This window comes from Thamnophis sirtalis, unplaced genomic scaffold (assembly GCF_051295495.1).
Source record: "Thamnophis sirtalis isolate CommonGarterSnake01/CBP01778 unplaced genomic scaffold, rThaSir2_p1.2 scaffold_1, whole genome shotgun sequence".
Lineage (NCBI taxonomy): Eukaryota > Metazoa > Chordata > Lepidosauria > Squamata > Natricidae > Thamnophis > Thamnophis sirtalis.
Window position 1 is genome coordinate 106,525,976 of NW_028261381.1, and position 19,629 is coordinate 106,545,604.

The 19,629-nt window shown below is 40.1% G+C and overlaps 3 protein-coding genes across 11 annotated transcripts in view; 1 reads left to right on the plus strand and 2 right to left on the minus strand.

Annotated features, from left to right (window-relative positions):
• CELF1 (CUGBP Elav-like family member 1) overlaps positions 1–7,240 on the minus strand; it is a 43,738-nt gene extending 36,498 nt beyond the window's left edge. For 6 of the 9 annotated variants that reach the window (XM_087720903.1, XM_087720902.1, XM_087720901.1 and 3 more), the window contains exon 1: positions 7,117–7,151. The gene's annotated coding sequence lies outside the window, so the exon portion shown is untranslated. Of the gene's footprint in view, positions 1–7,116 lie in introns of all 9 variants that reach the window. The other 3 variants (XM_014055159.2, XM_087720894.1, XM_014055158.2) reach the window with 3 other exon arrangements.
• On the plus strand, positions 7,229–13,478 carry PTPMT1 (protein tyrosine phosphatase mitochondrial 1). The gene is given in 5 exon segments (XM_014055160.2): positions 7,229–7,714; positions 11,530–11,610; positions 12,646–12,837; positions 13,055–13,175; positions 13,178–13,478. Coding segments are annotated over 5 exon segments (732 nt in total). The 5' UTR covers positions 7,229–7,486; the 3' UTR covers positions 13,288–13,478.
• Positions 13,479–13,481: 3 nt separating this feature from the next.
• KBTBD4 (kelch repeat and BTB domain containing 4) lies at positions 13,482–19,554 on the minus strand. The gene is made up of 4 exons (XM_014055151.2): positions 19,397–19,554; positions 17,871–18,515; positions 15,477–15,583; positions 13,482–14,981 (listed from the first exon to the last, which is right to left on the minus strand). Exons 1-4 carry the CDS (start codon positions 19,413–19,415, stop codon positions 14,121–14,123), a joined length of 1,632 nt encoding a protein of 543 aa, XP_013910626.2. The 5' UTR covers positions 19,416–19,554; the 3' UTR covers positions 13,482–14,120.
• Positions 19,555–19,629: the final 75 nt, after the last annotated feature.

The following is a 19,629-nucleotide window of genomic DNA, read 5'->3' on the forward strand; positions in this document are numbered from 1 at the left end:
GGCAGGATATACAAGGCTCTGTCTACATGCCATCTCAGTACATATAAACATGGAATAAGATGACTGACAAATTCCAGGAAACTGCCTTCACTTGTCCATAATAGCAATATGACAAGAATTATTAAAGCACTAGACAGATTAATGATGGTGCCATGGGGATTTTATCTTCCAGGACAAAATAAAAAAATTAGCAAGGAGCCAGGTATTAAAAATATGTAGCATATACTAATAAGAAACAGTTATTTAATAACATTTATGAAAATTACTCAAGTATAGCATCAATGGCAATCTGAGAAAAATATTTAACAAGTAAAATAAAAATCAGAGGAATGTGGGTAATCTGTCATGCTTCTGTCTCAAAAAACTGCCTATTATTTTCTATAATATTTGATTCCTTCTTTGCTTTCCAAGGGACCGTTTCTATTTTGGAAAAAACAGAAACGAATGACCATGAAAACAAATGAAACAGAAGTGGAAAGAATGAGCGTTTTAATATAAAGTTTTAAACTAGAGATTGATAAACTGAAATCATAGAAATCCTCATTATGGGCATGCTGGCTATACTAGAGAATTGAAATTTAGGAGAATCTAAAGCAGTGGTGGCAAACCTATGACATGGCTCTCAATGGTGACATGCCACAATGTTTTGAGTGGCTACCAGCATTTAACAATACCTAATAACTATTCTTGAAAGCATGACCTGTTCTTGTGTGATTTCTGGAGTCTACAGAGGCCACGAGATAATGGGATATCACATTGCCTCCAAACCCTCTGAAAATTGTGTGAGAATGGAGCGTGCTTTTATGCAGTTTCAGAGGCTGCACAAGAGAATTCTCTGAAGCTCCAAGAACCTAGGCCTCATGCAACCCACAGCAGCCTTGGGTACATTACAGGGGTCTGTCAATACAAAGAGAATACTGACTGAAGGTAACCAGCACAGAGGTTATTGGGGAACAGCACCAGGTTGCCTTTTTGAATGGCAGCAGTCAGGTTAGGGTTAAAATTGAGCCCGGGGCCTCTATTTGAGCTTAGCATTAGCACTGCTTCTGCATGCCACTGTTAAGGGTGGCCTAAATGGAGAAAATATAATTGCTTCTCTTTTGCCAGGTGTGTAACGTGCCAGCAGAGCAAAGTTGGGCATTTTCTGAATTTTTGACATGTCAAGCCTAAAAAGTTCACAAACACTGATCTAAAGGCTCGTCACTTTTTAAAAACTGATTGGGCCAGGAGAGTTTTATCAGGTGCCACTCAAGTGAGACCAAACATTTAAAAATCAGGGTAACTTCTTTTGACAATAGGTAACTTAAACAAAGCAAAATCTGATCTGAGGGGGAAAAAAAATCAAGACACTAATGTCATCTAGATACATGAGAAAATAAAAGAAACTTTACATTAGCCTAAATTTTTAACCCCAAAACCCAGTTCCAATTATGTAACATTTGTAGCAATCTCTCTCTCTCTCTCTCTCTCTCTCTCTCTCTCTCTCTCTCTCTCTCTCTCTCTCTCTCTCTCTCTCTCTCTCTCTCCCTCCCTCCCTCTCTCTCTCTCTCTATCTATCTATCTAGAACAAGTGCATATGGAAAGGACTAGATTTCACAGGCTTTAATGTCCGTCAGGGACATTATGCACTCTGGGATATCAATTTTACGCAGGACAAAGATATTTTTGTGAACCTACCAATCAGTTTTCATTCCAAGGATACATATTGGATTACTCCTAACTTTGCATTGAGAACTACACATGATAGCAAGCAAGAAATGACTAAGTCTCAAGGCTGCAAAAGCAAACATATGAGCAATCTGGGTTAAATTGAAATTGAAATTGAAAAGCCAGTTTGCAATACAAAAGTATTGCAATTTTTGATAAACACTTATATATTTAATATAGCAAAAAATAAAGAAAATATTTATACTCACTTTAAAAACAAACTGCTTTGTTTATTCTATGAACACTAGACTAGTCTATGAATTTTGCAAGACCCATTAGGGCCTCTGGTTGCTTTAAAAGAACCCCTCATAAATAATAATCACATTTGCATTTAGAATTGGGATAAGCAATAGGTTTACTGCATTTGGCATTATATGAATAAAAAAAATAAACACATTTTAAATCTCTAGAAATATAAGTCTTAGAAGGCACTTTACCATCCCCACAATTGCTAATTATAAACTGAAAATACCACCTAATATAGGACATGTTTGCATGTATACAGACCTATCACTTCGATTCTAGATTATGCTTTTAAGCAAACTATCTACTTTTATAGTACAAGACAATAGCAACAGTCTGTTAATGCAAATACTATTATTATTCCATTATCAATTATGATTTTACTTGACAATTTTTTGCATAACTGCGTCCACACACTGCAATAAACTATAAAGCAGTTTTTGGGGTTTCTGCTGTATAAATATAAGCAGTATCATTTTTCAACATGCTGTTACTAAGATATGCTGACATTCTAGTCTTAGCTAGCAGCCATTTGATATGATTTAGAACTAGATTAAGAAAACTAATAAGCAGTTGTATGTTCCCAAACATACATCTTTTTTGCTAAAATCAGGAAGAAGCTTCTATGTGGCTTGCCCACTGTTTCCCACAGTTTTCTGCCATTTGCAAAAACCAATTAGGTATTCATATTGTTAAAGCTTGGTTTAATCTCATCCTGCCATGTTGCTTGCTTTTCCTGGGGTTTTTAGTGTTAAGACTGGTTGATTGATTTTTTAAATATAATACATTATTTTAAACAGGTGTCTTTTAGATGCTCTTGCCCATCAAAGTTATAACCAGTAGGATTAATAGTATAATTACCCTGGACATTTAAACACATTTGAGATAGATATGTTAAATACTACACGTTTGATCTAAGGTATGCAATTTATTATTTGTAACTGAATACTGAGCTTAGAATATTTGCTTAGCCTGTGCCACTAGGTCATCTAGATGGTCAGAAAGACAAGAGCTTGGCTGCATTCCATTTCCACACTGCATTAAAGCCACAACATTTTCCTTGGGCATTGGATTAGCATACAACATGAACTCAGCTACTGTTTATGGCTCAGAATTACATAAAATTAACTTGGCCATTATAATTACTTAATAAGCCAAAGTTAAGTACAGCATACTGATGTGTGAATCCAGATACTTCCTTTTACTAGAAAGTGCTCAAAAAACACTTTTGTTAAGACAAAATTAAATCAGGTTATATTACAATCTTCCCTGAGATACTAGACAGAGAAAGAAAAACATATTAATGAATTCCTTCTGAAGACTTTGGTGCTCAATCTACTGAACAAGACAGTCAACAAGTAATGATAAACATGAATCTTCAAAGTAATACTTCTGGATTAGGAATTGTATTGTTAAAAATGTATCAGAACTTAGTCCTTAGAGCAGCTCAGATATTAACCATGTTTATCATGACAGATTTTACCTACAGCAAACCTCAGACTTTTTTGCTTGTTTCCTATTTCAACATGATTCTGAGATTAGTTATTGCTTTCCATTTGCAAAAAACTGAATTATTATCTTTAAATATTGGTGGTTTTTTTCTGTTTCATAGTTAAGAATCTAAAACTGGCTTGTTTCCATGAAAACTATAGTTCTGGGATCTGACATATCTGACAAACTATAATTAAAATAAAAGCTTTGTAGCTACACTAGCGAATAACTGAAGAAATGAGTCCTAGAATCTTTCTGGTTTAGTTAAGAAGCAAGCAACCCATGAAGCATGTGAGACCCCCCCCCCCAGGCCTCTTTTTTTATGACCTATGCCTATTTGAAGATGGCATTTACGGTAATTTCATTGTATGAGGTACAATGACAATAAACTAAATTAAATTAAACTAAACTATAAACTGGTCAGCAAATTGCTAATATATATTTGCTAATATATATGTCTTCTACTAAAATTTTGCAATACAACAAAAAGACTTTAAAAACAACAGTTATGTAAAGCTGTTTTTTTAATGAAAGCGTAAAAATATGATAAAAGTACTGTACTAAAAACCTCAGCTATCCACATTCTGGTGAAATCATTGCTTATGCCCACTGTAGTCTTTAACTATCTCCCATCCAAAATGTAGCTCTCCCTCTCTAGTTGGTTAAATACACCACAGCAATGTACTATTTGTGTAATAGGAGATAGTATCCTGATTCACACATATTAATAAGCCATGAATTATAGCCCAAACTGGATTCACACATTGCCCTAAATTATAATAGTTGGTTGAATTTGTTGCATGAATCAACAATTGCTCAGAAAACTTTAAGTTGTGGTTTAACATACTTAGTTAATCAATGTTTTCTCACACTATTCACAGTATTTGTACAAGATGGAACTACTACAAAGAGAACAAATAACAAAATGTAAAGCTCTGCATATAATAACAAAATTATTTTTTTTCATCAACAAATATTCAAATAAATATTTGGAAAAAAACATAAGGCTTGAGGCCCTCTATAAAATAATTATATAAGAGAAAGTTGCATCAACTCAATGTAATATACTGTAGTAAACACTAGCAAAATGTTTTATGATTTGAGTGCAAAAAAAGTTCCTAAAAAGAGATAATTATATCGTATGGTCCTTGTTCTATCTCTTATTTTGTGTCTTCTATAGAAATAGTTGAATCCTATTCAGGAAAGCTGTTATCTTGAATTAAACTTTTAAAAAGCAATGAATATATTGTTTAAAAAAACTCAATTAGGGATTTTTTTTTCTTTTAACTATAAAGGCCTATATGGTTCACAGTGGACCCAAGATAATTTGAATGACTACTTTTTCCCAGCTGAGTCTATATTCCTCAGGGACTGTGCCTAATTTATTTATTTGGCCAACCATCTCACTAATGTGATTGACAGGAGCTAACAAGAATTAAAATACAATAAACAGCTCTCCAAAACACCATTCACTAATAGTTTGGGCTCAATTACTTTCCTGGCCCTCATGCCTTGGAAAACAAGTTTATAAGGTTTTCCAAAAAGCAAGCAGAGCCTGGGCCAATCAAACCCTGGGCAATGTGGTGTTCCAGAAAGCAGACACAGCTATGGAAAAGGAATGTTTCTTGAATCTCACTAGATAACAATCCCTAATATATGGGACCCTGAGGCAATTAGGTATGCCGTCTTGCCAAAACTAATGGATTGTTAAAAATTATGGGAGTAACAGAGTTCTTCAAATACCCTTGGCTCATGCCATGTAAGGCTTTGTATATAACAGTCAGCACCTTCAACTGCATCTGGAAGCAAATTAGATGCCAGTTCAGGTATAATATGGGCATAGAGAGATAGTCATAATCGCCCACATACCTTCATTCTGGACTAGGTGAAACTTCTTGAGTCTGGGATATGTCCTAGAATTATAAAAGGCTAAATGGCTAGGTAAGAAAACTCCTTATTTTTCTACTGACAAAACATTTGTTTATTTCACTCCCAAGGACAAATAAAAGCCGAATGGTTTTATTGAGGTTTTTAACATTTAAGAGTTTTCAATATTATCTTTGCTGTTTGAAATAATGTACAGTTTGGGTTTAATTTATAACTGCACTTTTTTTCAGTCAAAAGAAGACAAGGAAATTGTCAATATATAATAGCTGTATTCCATTCCTTATATGTGACACAGTTAAAACTTCCATAAGTATTTGAGATATTGATTTATGTAAACTAATAAACCATAAGTAGTACAAGATTACATAAAACTGTGCCAAGTATGGTATATCAACAGCACTTTCTCTTCTATGTCAAAATATTCTACCAAATTGCTTCAACCAGTGGAATACATGGCAACCATGACTTAAATTCTCTTTTAAAATTATTCCAAGGACTTACAATTTTCCTAGTGTACATCATAAAATAATTAGCTCATACTTTACTATTTTGAACAATGAGCCAAATCAAAATAAACAATTTTTTCCTGCCTTTATTTTAACATTTTGCCTTCAGGACTTTCCCCTCCCCCCATTTTTTTAAAAAAATATTTTTAGCAGTCTTACTTCAAAAGGCAAGCGGCCCAGAGTTTTCTAAGAATCTGGCAGCCCCTATATTTCATTTAGTAAATAAACGCAACATTTTTTTTAAAAGGGTGGTCTCTGTAGCCCTTCCTCTTACCATTTCCTCATCTGTCTCCTATTGAAGTGACTATATCGTCTATTCTGACTACTCAGAACAGCTTGTATCACCCCCTACTTTGACCGAGCCAAACTCCCAGGGGAGAGAACCTGAAGGTTTCCATTATCAATCCACGCGAAGTTTCAGTGGAGCCGGGAAATCGTCATTTCCACCGTACCACGTGCCTAAACCTCCAAGGGATTCCCACCTCCGCCTCCTCCTCCTCTTGACCCATCCGGGTTCATCTGCAGCAAAGGCCAGGAATGCATCTCCCCCTCCCCCCTCCTTCCACCACACTTTCGGGGTCGTTTTACCCAAGCCAGGTGCCGAGGGGATCGCTTACCACCACAGCCGCGGGGCGGGGCAGGGCAGAGCGATTGAATTGCTTTTCCAGAGCGAAAGGAGAGCTTTCCTATAACGGGGAAGAAGGAAGCCCTGCGCGTCGAGCCTTCAAGCGGCCGCCAGAGGACGAGAGCCCCGCCCCCTGGCCCTGGGGTGGCGACGACGCAAACTAGCAATGCCCCGAATCTGCGACCCGTCTCTCCCCAACTCCCCAACCCCCCACCCCGGAGACAGGCCAACCACCCCTCCCCTCCCCATGGAGCGCCTGGATTAAGAGTTTTGTTTCAAGCACAGCCACACAGGCAGGAAGGCAGCTTCTCTCCCCCCCCCGCCCAACCACCACAGGGGCTCCCTATACACCCTCCGAAGTGGGCTTGGGACACTCACTGCAGCTGGGTGTATGCAAGGAAAGCAACCCCCCACCCCCGAGCGGCTAAGACGCGGGTGGGCGTCGTGATCAAAGCCCACACGGTCAGATCGTAGGGGGAGGGGGCAAGTAGCCAGCTGTTCCTCTCCCCCTCCCAGCCTCCTACCCCCCTCACCCCGGCAGGGGGAAAAGCCGAGCCAAGGGGTTCCGATAGCAGCGAGGCTCGACTAAAGAGAAAGGAGAAGCGTTCTTTTAAAACTGAGGAGATACCAGACGTTGCAGAGACCGAGCGCACTCACCGTCAGTTGCGCGCTGTCCCTTCCCTGCCCTTCCCGGGCTCCTCCTGGCTGCCACCGCCCTCGCCTACCCCAGGGGGATCCGCCCGCACTCGCTCGCCTCCCTCCGCCTCAGGCCGGTTTCGCAAGATGGCGGCACTTCCGGGAGAGACCATCGAGAAGCTCCTGGAGAGACGCGCAAAAAAGGGAAAAGGAAAAAAAAGGAGAAGGGCGCAAGCGCGGTGTTTCTCTCCCCTCCCCTCCGTTTTAAGAATGAGAGCGCTCAGCTGGTTCCCAGAGCCGAGGCGCCCGTTTCCAGTTCTCCTCGGACGGCTGATGCTGCTTAGACGCCCGTCCCTGGCGCCCTTTCTGCCACCGCCCCTCCCCGCGTGTCATGAGCTTTCCTAAAGACTCTTCTCGACGGTTTTGGGAAGCCCCGACTGATCTGACCATGGTGATCTCCGCCGCCTTGGGCCCCGGTATTGCCCGCCTCTTTTACTACCCGACCCTCCTGTACACGCTGGTGCGGGCGCAGCTGCCTGGCTCGCAACGGCCGTGGTTCAATCGCATCGACCGCGCGGTGGTCTTGGGGGCCCTCCCACTGCGGGGACACTGCCGCCAGGTAACGAAACGAGGCTCTGCCACGGCTGCTCCGCGGAACCCGCTCAGTCGGCGGGGCTGCTCAGTCGCCTCTTTTAGCCGGTGGGGAAGTGAGGAGGACGAGGCATCCTTTTCCCCGCAAGCTTCCCGGGCTCCCTTGGGCGTTTCGCAGGAAAATATTTGAGGAGGGGTTTTTTTCCGCCAGCCTTTGCTGCCCTGAATGGCATCGTCCGGCCGGTCGCTTTTCTGCAGTTCGGAAATGTCCATGGCTGCCCGGTCCCGTTTTGCTCGGAGGGGATTGGCGGCGAGTCCCTGTCGACTCAGAGCGGCTCATTTCTGGAAGACAGGAACAACTTTTGCCGACGTTCTGATTGATGCGAGGGTGGTGGTGGAAAAGGGCTAGAATTGGCACAAATGGAGGGAGGGATAAAAATCGTTTACTCCGGTGGGTTTCAGCCTTTTCTTCACTACGGACCCCCTTTAAATACCTTTTGTGGCCACGAATCCCCAGGACTTAACTCAAGATTTAAAACCCGTAACATTTCTTCAAGCCTTTTTTTTTGGGGGGGGGGGCTGTGATGATATCGCGCGGACCACAGGTTGAGAGCCACTGGCTTACTCTATAACAGTGGCCTCCTACCTTTTGGCCACTAGGAACCAGTTATTCGTGGGCTACCTGGATGATTTTGCTGAGGCTCTCTCCCCACCCCACCCCAATAACTAACAAGCAAACTAAGATGAGATGACTAAAGACATCAGTTCCCTTATATTTGAACATCTCTCTGTGGAGAGAAGTTTTTCTGCAGACTCAGAGGGGGGTATGGTTTTTGCATGCTGCCTGCATGCTGTGGATGGGGCTTAGCCTGTTTGCGCAGCCCAGTGCCTGCCCATAGACTGAGTGTTGGGGGACCCCTACTCTATAACACCAAGATAAGAAGGTGACAAGTGTCCAGTCACAAATTTGGTTTGAAAGGCGCTTTCTTGTACAGTACAGGTAGTCCTCAACTTACAAGAGTACATTTAGGGACCATTCAAAGTGTCAACACACCACTGAAAGAAGTGACTTAGGACCATTTTTCACACTTACAACCGTCACAGGATCCTCGTGGTCATGCGATCAAAATTCAGACGCTGATTCGTTTTAATGACGGTTGCACTTTTCCAGGGTCATGTAATCACCTTTTGTGACCTGACAAGCGAAGCCAATGGGGAAGCCAGATTCACTTAACAACCATGTTACTAAATTTAACAACTGCAATTATTCACTTAACAAAAGTGGCAAGAAAGGTCGTGAAGTGGGGCAAGCCTCACTTAACAAATTTCTCAACATAGCAACATAAATTTTGGGCTCAATTGTGTTCGTAAATCAAGGACTACCTGCACATTACCTTGGGCTAGGCTGTGCAGAGTGGGGGCATTAAACTACGACTTGGTTTTTGTTGATTCTTCTAAAGCAGGGGTGTCAAACTCAAGGCTGGCGGGCCAGATTCGGCCCGCAGGCTGCTTAGATCTGGCCCGTGGGACTAGCCTGGAAATATCAAAGGACCAGCCTACATTGCCTCTGTTGAACAAAACAAACCATGGGGGGCACCCCTGCAGCCTGCTTTCGGCCTCTACAGCCTTCTGCAGTACTCTGCTGGCTGAAAACGGGCTGTGGGTCCGGCAGAGGGCTGCAGGAGGCAGCACCTTCTTCATCTCTTTAGCAGCATCTGCCAACCAGAACTAGGTACCCTCCATGATTGGGTTATTTTCCACGCCATATTTCCTCCTAAATATTAACCAGGCTTAACTATACTTAGCTTCTAAATCCAGATAAGGAGAACCAGACGCTAAGCTTTGAACTACTGAGATAAGTATTGTATCTAAACCTTGAGACTCTGCCTTCTGAAGCTGATCTAATTTTTCACATTTGATTCATTTAACATTTGTTTTTTTTCTCCTCCAAGATGGTGTCTAAATCATTTAGCAGCAGCATAATGACATAAATAGAGCTGTATCAAAACTGACTAGGCCCCAATACAGCAAGGTATCTATATCATCTTTCAAATCATTTTCTAAATAGAAGCTCATTAGAAGATACATCAATTTCCGTGTCCTGTTTTGGCTGGCAGAGTGCTGCAGGAGGCAACACTTCTTCACCTTGCCTTTAGCAGTGTCTGGCAACTAGAGCTAGATGTCCTCCAAGATCTGGATGGCTGTTGTTCAGAAGAGCCAAAAACATCTGGCTGTTCAACCAGGCCTTTGATGAGTGAGAGTGAGCACCTCGTATCACTGAGTTTGTCATCTTTTATTTTAATATTTTACCTGTGATTGGTTTAATTGTAAGTTTTTTATTGTTGTGAGCCACCCAGGGTCATTGAGAATTGGGTGGTATATCAATTTTGTAAATTATTACTAATATTAAGTCCTCTAGGGCTGTAACAGAGGTAATAATAAAGATTGATAGACTGTTGGACAGAGTTTTTAGAGACATCTGGAGAAATTGTCAGTTCATTTATGCTCTGCTCCTATACAAAATAGTCAAGCCCCATAGCAGCTGGAGACTCTATATATCTTTAATCTCTACATTACGGGAATTAAGACTATTTGTGCCAGAAAGTAAATCTCTCTTTGTCTGGAATAGCTGTTTTGAATGCAAAAAAATGCATCTTGAGCCTTTATCAAACGCCTGTCATGGTCACGCACACTCGGGCCACACCCACCCTGGCCATACACTACCACCACTTCTGGCCCTCTGAGGTCAAACACAATCCTGATGCAGCCCTCAATGAAATTGAGTTTGACACCCCTGCTCTAAAGAGTAAGTGAGGGACGTCAAGACAAAGATTCCTTCTGAGCCGTTTAATTCTAGCTGTAGACATTCTTCTGTGCCATATAAGATACCACCTCGGAGATATTCAAATGTAATAGAACTGATTTACTGACTTTAGTCATTTCAGTTTGCTTGTTATTGAAAAAAAAACCTCACCAATAGCATACAGGTGTTCCTTGATTTACAACAGTTCATTTAGTGACCGTTCAAAGTTATAACAGCACTGAAAAAAGTGACGTGACATTTTTCACTTACAACCATTGCAGCATCCCTATGATCACATGATTTATATTCGGCTGCTTGACAAGTGAATCACATTTATGACAATTGCAATATCCCAGGGTCATATGATCACTTTTTGTGATCTTCTGACAAGCAAAGTTAATTTAACAACTACAGCAATTCACTTAACAAACATGGCAAGAAAAGTCATAAAATGGGGCAAAACTCACTTAACAAATCTCTCACTTAGCAACATAAATTTTGGGCTCAATCGTGGTTGTAAGTTGAGGACTACATATACTTTTAAAAGAAGACTTCCTGACTTCCTATTGCCTATTTCATTTGTTTTTATAGTCATAGGAAAAGAAAAGTCTTAAATGAATAGTAATAGTTATCTGAACTGGGAATCAGTGCATAATTGGATTGAACCTGGTTAGCATTTGGGTGGGAAATTAAGGAATTCCAAGGTATAAAATAAACTGGAAAAATGAACAGCAATTCAAGGAAAAAATCAATTGTAAGCCACTTCAATACTATAGGAAAAATGTGCATGGGTGTATCCATGTAGTCACCAGAGCCTGAACTTGACTTATTTTTTTTAATTAGAACATGATTAATAAAAGAGCTGATATTGTCCGATACCTTACAGATTGTTGGCTACAACTTGCCAACGTCCTAGTCAGTTTAGAGATTAATTAAGAATTCTTGGAAGTGTTATCATTACATATGGAGAATGCAAGTTGGATATAAACTAAAGTACATTTAGAACATTTGGGCATGTCGTAAATTGATTCTTCTTGCAGTTGATAGAACAAGAGAATATCCGAGGAGTACTCACCATGAATGAAGAGTATGAGACTCGCTTCCTATGCTGCTCTCCAGAAGTAAGTTCTGCTTATCATCACCAGTATATCACTAAGAGAATTCAACTAACAATCAGTTTAACAGAGTACAAACCCAAGTACAGAGTACCAATGCTTTGTGAAGAAACAACATGGTTTAATAACATGTTTGACAGAGCATCTTCTTGACCATGTTTGCAAAAAAGCCAGTGCTCCATTACTGTTTTTTTTTTCCTGGTAGAGATTTGTAAGGAATAATTTGGGATAGGAAAATTAAAAGGATTTATCCAAGCAGGTCAATTAGGTTTGATGTGCTGAATGCAATCCAGTGCTAGGAAACTCCCTCAATTTTACATATACCATTATGAGGTTAAAAGGTGCACAAAAGAACAAATTGACACAAGATTTACTACAAAGAATTAACGTCCCCCCCCCCTTTTTTTTTTTTGCTTAAAAAGCACGATAGCATACAAAATCATGCATGGTGTAGAATTTTCGTTTGTCCACCTTCATTCGCTGAAATTAAACACCAGTAAAAGAAAATACATCTTTATGCAACACATTTAACTATGGAATACACAGCTATGAGATGCAAGGCTTTAAACACTCTTGCTAGCTTTATAGTGCCTTCTAAGTGAAAGGCAGCATCCCTTAAAACACCATGTTTGGGAGCAGCAGTGACCCCATGTCACTGCTGTTAGGTTCCCAATTCATCTGGTTGATTGCCATGTGTAGGATTAGGCAGAACTTTCACTGATCCTGAAACTTTCTGCTTTTTAAGGTACTTGATCTGATTGCTACCTTAATTTAAGATATACTCACTTCTATTAATTACTTTATAGTATCATCTAATGTTCCAGCCTTTATTAGCCTCTTTTTGAAGTCTTCCTCAATGAGCTTTTAATTATGTTGAAATAGTCATGTGCTACTCTCGATGAATGTTTATTTAATTAAATTTATATGGCCATTCATCTCAAAGTGACTGAGCTGTGTACAACATCTTTTCCTGCAATTTCCCCAATAGTTCCCTTACAGTTTTTTCCTTCAATCTAATTCTTATTTTGGGGTTAATTGCAGGAATGGGAGGCAATGGGTGTAGAACAAATGCGTCTTAGCACTGTGGACTTGACTGGAATCCCTTCACTAGAAAATCTACAGAAAGGTGTCAAATTTGTATTGAAACATCGTGAATGTGGAAACAGTGTCTATGTGCACTGCAAAGCTGGACGCAGTCGCAGTGCCACCATGGTTGCTGCTTATTTAATTCAGGTAAGAATATTTTTTGATGAACAGTTCAAAAATGGAATGGCAATATAACTGATTAAGAATGAACTGTTCAAGATGTGAAAGAAAATGGGATTCACTTAAATGGAAGTGACTCGCAGAACTTTATCTTGCTAGGTGCTTCCCAATTATAATGCTGGAATATACTACTGTAATTTAACAATAAATAGAAATTACATTTGTATTTTGTGGCCTCTTGTAGGTCCATCACTGGACTCCTCAGGAAGCAATTGAAGTCATTGCTAAGATTCGTCCTCATATCATTGTTCGTCCTAAACAGCTGAAGTTATTAGAGGATTTTCATAAGACTGTAACTGATGAAAGTCACAGCAGAAGCCGACAGATGCAAAACACCAACTACCACAGAATAAGCAAAGAGACAAAAAGTCACTGAAAGATATTCAGGATTCTCCTCTGAAAACATATGGTTCCTAATTTATTGTTTAGGAGCAAGTTATCAGTCAGTGTTTCTATTCTTGTAGAATAAGAGTTTTAATTACTGCCTGCTTTGCAATCAATAGGTGAGCATGCTTTGCCTTTTATACTGTCTATATGTTTGATTATTTTAGAATAGATGCCTGGGACTTGACAATGCTTTTTTTCTGATATAAAACATTATGAAATCATAGTGCTGTTCCAGTAAAGGCCTTTATTGAGATTTGTACCCCAAGTTCTTACAGTATGTATAAGTGGGATTGACACCTAATATTGGGATGATTCAGTTCAATGATGTCAAGGGTAATTTTGCTATTTGTTATCAGGTGGAAATGTATTACCACCAACCCCTTCTTGTCCAAGAAAAACAAGAAATCTGAAATATGTATTACTTAAAATAATTCTACCTCAAAAATTGTCTTTTGCAGTTCTAATTAGAAGGACTTTATAGGAAATCACTTATTAGAGAGATACATTTGAAAAATTGTAAAATCCACAGCATGTGCCCTAGTTCTAGATGGCTTAGTAGTCTAGTAGAGTTTGGCTACTTAGGACTGCTACTAGAAATGGGTTCAGGCCTTGACTTTGGGAGGCCAGAAGCTGACCAGTAGGAGAAGCAATGCTAACAATAATAATTCAGCCATAACCCAGATTCACTAATTAAGTGCTAGTGAAAATAAGTGTACAGCTAAGATGTTGACACTTGTGAAAAGTAGGAAACCTCTCTAAAATACTATGATCAGCCTCAAGAAAACAGCTATAAGGATCTACGCATCTCTCTGACCTACTGTATGTGATGTTTCCATTGTCCTGGCCCTGAAATATCCTGGCTTTCAAGCCAACACAAACTGCAAATTTGTAAGTAGCACTTTGAGGCCACGGGTGACAGATACCACAGAGGTGGCTGGATTGAGTTTGAAAGTGCTGGCATCTCCCTTTTTGTAACAGTCTCGGAAGATATAAATGTTACCATTGCAACTGGCAATTTTCCAAGGGGATGGGACTGAACTCCAAGCATCTGCCAAGCAGAGCCGAGTGAAGCTATCCAGCAGAGGATTATAGCACAAAAGAGAATCTCCCTGTGCTACTATGAACACCAGGTCCTTGTAAACAGCAGCATGCATGCACCCTGCAAAGGGTAACACATAAGGCTTTACATAACACTTCTCTGTTTTAGTGTCATAGCACTGAATCAGCCGAGAGGGTTTAGTAAAAAAATCAGCATCGTTCTCTTCACCACCCAACAAGTAAATGACACCATTCAGATTCACGCCTGCAGCTCCAGACACTGCTACTTCCAGCTGGCTTGTTTCTGTCCATACATTGTCTTTCACTTTGTAGTATATGATGGCATTAGAGAGGATGTCTTGCAATGTTTTGCCGCCCAATGAATAGATTGCATCCTTGTTGAGCACAGAAACCAGAGTATGTTGAAGCCTGTCTCGGGGCAGGGGAGCACACCATTCCCAGTCTATTGTAGTGTTGTTGCACTTCCACATGCGTCGTGGAATGGATCCTCCAACTACATAGAGATCACCGCCGTGCTTGCAGGCTGCAGTGATCTGATGGCATAAACTGTTCTGACCGCTAACACTAATGGAGTCGTCATCAGCACAGTGCAAGGAGACCGCAAGGGAATGTGTACGAGAGGATTCCTTTCCAATCAGATAGATATGAACATTCTCTCCAATTTCCTAATAAGGAAGAAAGGGAACTTTTGTTAGCCTTGCATACATTAGTCAAAGGGGTTAGGCTAGAAAGCAAAAGACCATGAGTACAAGTCCAGCCTTAGCTATGAAAGCCAACTGGGTCACCTTGGGCCTCTCTCGGTCCAACTCACCTCAGGGTTGCTATGGAGGTGTATGATTGCCACCTTATTTGTAATAATAGTAAAAGATGGGATACAAAGAAATAAAATCGTGTCTAGGACTGGGAATACATAACCAAAATTAAAATACATTTCATACTTTAGAGGAATTAATTTCACTGTTCCAATCTCATTGAAAGAAGCAAGTATTTAAAAACTGAAAAGAAATGGTGATGTTTCATTGAATATTATTCCAAAAGAAAGGGAAAGCAATCTAATACACTTCTGCAGTTAGCAATTCCTGAACAAGGAAGGGAATACAGAGTCTGAACTCAAATCTTATGGGATGGGCAAATACAATATGGGGAGCACATGACTCTACCTTTAAGCTTGATTGCAGTAACTCTAAGAAACCTGCCCGCTCTTCTTTATTGAAGCCAATCCAGGTTTCTATTGCAGCTGTAGGCTTCTGAGAGCACGGGACCCCATCTGAATGATTGCAGAGGTAAACCAAACACACACACTTGTAAAAATGGCCACAACAAGTAATCTCTTCAGATCCTTTTCCATCTATTTAAACTGCCTTTGAATACTATAGTTCCTATCCTGCAATGTGCTCAAGACTACCCAATGAATGTATGACTCACCTGGGAAATGTCACTCAACACTGGCTAAAGATACACATTACCTTCCCCTTGCACTCTTGTTCAAATACCAGATTTTTTATTTTGATTGGATATTTTCAGTTTAATATTTTTGTTGCAGTTCACAGAATTAATGATTATGAACATGCATTTTCAAAGTAAAACAATGCAATGCATTGTAATGTTACTGTAATGAGGCCCATCATTAGATGTGGTCCCAGATTTCGCTTCTTAATCATCTGTATAGGCGACTATTGTGGAAAAGTCTGTGTTGTTTGGCTGATCTAATTACAACCAGGAAAATCAATGGCTGTAAAACCCAGCACTATTAAAAAGATTTCAGTTTAAGAAGAGTCACTAGTCTAGATATAAGGAAAACTTTAAATGCTGTATACTCGCTATAAATAAGCTACACATAATTAAGGGTAAAGTTAGTTTTCATGTACTTTATAATGCTTTTGGAAATTTCTAATGCCCCTGCTATTAGTTTTTGCATATAATATTTCATCACAAATGTTTTATATGCCATGTTTATGGTGATGTTTCACATAGCTAATAAAAATAAAATACAACAAAAAGAAAAATGGATTACTTGTTTGCTCTCTGAGCATAGTTGCTTTTTTGCAGACATTTCATTATTCAGCTAAATAACATCAATGCAAATAATTGTGGGGTTTGCCCACAACTCTGCTAAAAATGGCATAGTAAGCTACTGTATGTAAACAGGGAGCAAACCCCACACTTACTTGCACCAATGATGTTACCTAATTGGATAATGAAATATCTGCAAGCAAACACCAAACTCAGACCATAAAGTGCTCCTCAGCACTTGTAGCAAGCTATACATACTCTCTTCTATTAGAAAGAAAAATCATACAAGTAACAAACCAATATTAAAAAAGAATTACAAAGTAGGATATTGACAAAGGGAAAACAATATAGTTCAGCATTCATGTCCAAAAAAGGACACATGGAAAGTGGCATAAATTTTTACTTAAGCCAATGAAAAGGAAAAATGAACCTCCCACATGGCAAGCAGTTACAATCTTCACAGATAGTTTTGGAAAAAGCTTTCTCTGAAATTCAGTTTCTTAGATTACAACTGACAGGAGGCCTCTATAATGGTCTTAATGTATGAATAGGCTTAAACAGGACCCTAAATAGTATAAGGTTATAAATGTCATAGCAGCATCTTTATTTAGTTAATAAACAGATTTACATAGCTATTCATCTCATCAGTAGAACTCTGCTGTTAATAGACACCATTCTGAAATGGGATAAATAAAAGTTTTAAAAATACAATTGGGGTCCATGTAAAAATATCATTAGCATATAACATGCACATGCTTATCCTGGTTCTAGTTACCGAGAGCCACTGAGAGATGGGAGGTTTTGACTGATACACCACCAAACTCAGTCTTGCTACCATAATCAACATAATCTCAGTAATATAACCTGTCTTAAAACCCAACTGAAATAGATCCAGATGGTCTGCTTCTGCCAAAGCCCTTTTCAAGGACTAGACCTGGAAATAATAAGGGAGCAATATACTTGTTTTTCTAATGGATTTTATTCTCAACTCTAGTCTCTAATTGTTCTGGGCAGTGAACTATTGAACAATGAAGGTTCAAAGTAAATTCTATACAGGATTTGACTTATCCAATTGCAGGGCAATTAGGCAATGTATAAACACAGCAGTATCTTCTTTACAAAAAGGATTATCTAGTACACCATTCATAGCTCAGCTGTCAAAACTGAGTAGCTAGAGTCAAAACTGTAAAGTTGGAATTTTTAAAATCATACTTTATTGATGAAACAGTTGCCTAGTTTACACTTTATACAAAACTACAATGACTGGTGTTACATATTGCAGTATCCCCCAAAGATGACTGTGTGCAATGTGTGAATCCATTTTTCCAAGTCTCGTCCACAGCAAATATTGCAGAAGACACAGTTGTTGATTGCATTGAAAGCTGAAAAAAAGGTTCAGTGGAGGTATTCCTGTTTTGACATGTCAGTTTAAACAAATCTTTATCTATCCCCAAAACATGGCCTGAACCTGAATTATATTATATATTAAAAGCGAGTTGGAAAGCCATCATTATCATCATAGATCTTAGTAACTGACTTACCTGAGACAATGTCTGTCAGGAAACGAAGAGGAAGGTGCAGAAACTCCTCTGTTTCCTGAAGCTGTGCGAAGTATGATTTAGCACAATGTTTGGCTGCTGTGTAGAGCTCTACATCGCTATGCTGATCAGCCAACCACATAATCTGCAAACAATTTTTCACTTGCACTGTTCGAGCCAAGAAACGAGAACACTCCTCAAAAAGAGCAGTTAGCTGGTACATATCTGCTGCTTCATATGTCTCCTGCAAATAGTCTGCCCTTAATTTCACAGTTCCATGGTAAATATAGTCTACCACAAGTTGAAAGACACTCTCACTAACATCTTGTAACTCAATGACACGGTTGTGTGCCTCCTTAAGGTTGGAAGTGAACATAGAACGAAAAAAACAGCTTTGAGCTGAAAGGACTAAGCGGTGCAGTTGGAATTCTTTGCCTTCTACAGAAATGGTGACATCAGCAAAGAGCTCCTCTTCAAGGCACAACTTCATGATTCCTTGGGCCACACGGCTGGAATGTGAACGATCAGTGAAGGTATAATTCATAAAGTAGTTTTCCTCATTTGAGGAATTTCCAGTATCCCCTGTTGAGGAACCTCCTGTCTCTTGCAGTGAGTCCATGTTGTTGCTGTGATTTGACCTCCAGTAATCTGAAATGCAATAGACATTGGGAATTCTTCTAGTGTTTTGTGCCTTAAGTAAAGCAATCTAATGTTAAATTTACTTAAAATACAATTTGGGAAGTGGAAAACTTAATCTTACTGTGTAAGAGTTAATTATTGGATAATGATTACAACTGCAGCAGGAGTCAATTTTTTACACAGTACATAATACATTTTATTGATAAGCTCTCAAAAAATAAACCAGGTATTGCAAAAGACACCAAGTATGTTTGGTCGTAGATAATCACTAAGTATCATATTTTATGAAGTAATGTATATGTTAAATAGACTTCAATGTGTGTACTGCTATGTAGGCTATGATTGGTCTGCAGTAACCTAAAATGTATTTAGACTTTAAAAGCATTCCTCTTTTTTTCTTATACTGTAGGAACTAGACCATGAAGCAACAGGTTATTTCTAAGAAGAAGAAAAAGGAATGAGAGGATAACAAAGTATTGGCGGATTAGCAACTATCTAATCCGATGCATCGTGACCTCCAAAATGGGCTTAATAGGATTGCAGGAGTTGACCACTTTAGTTCGGGGGGGGGGGGGTTTGTGTGTATTAGGACGTAAACAAACGGCAACCAAGGCCATGAAATCAAGGGCTGAGCATTGATCTCCCCCGAGCAGCCGCAGCTAATCCCACTTCTCAACCAGAGGAGCAGTGTCGCGGGACTGTCCTCAGCTGCGCGGGACGGGCTGCCTAACGGCCGTCTCCCACAACGGCACCGACATGCTGCCACTTCGCAGAATTCCTGCCGCGCGCGCCCCCCCCTCCCGTCGCCCCACCTGCGGACGGCTACCGAACCTTCCCGCCCCCTCAAAAGGCAAGGAACCGCCTCGGCTTCGGCCGACGGCAGCTCTTACTTGCGATTCCCCCCTTCATTTCGCCGTCTCGGGACTGCACGGAGGGATCGGTTGTGAGGTACAACAGGAGGAGCGGCTGCGCTTTCCGATTTCGAGATGAGCATTCCCGGAAGCCAGCTCTTGGAGATCGTCCGAGCCGCGCGCGCCTTTCATTTCCGGATCATTTTTAATTTTTTTTTTGACCGTCAGGCGCGTGATTGGCTTTCTGCGGTGGAAACGCCTCTACAGCCTCG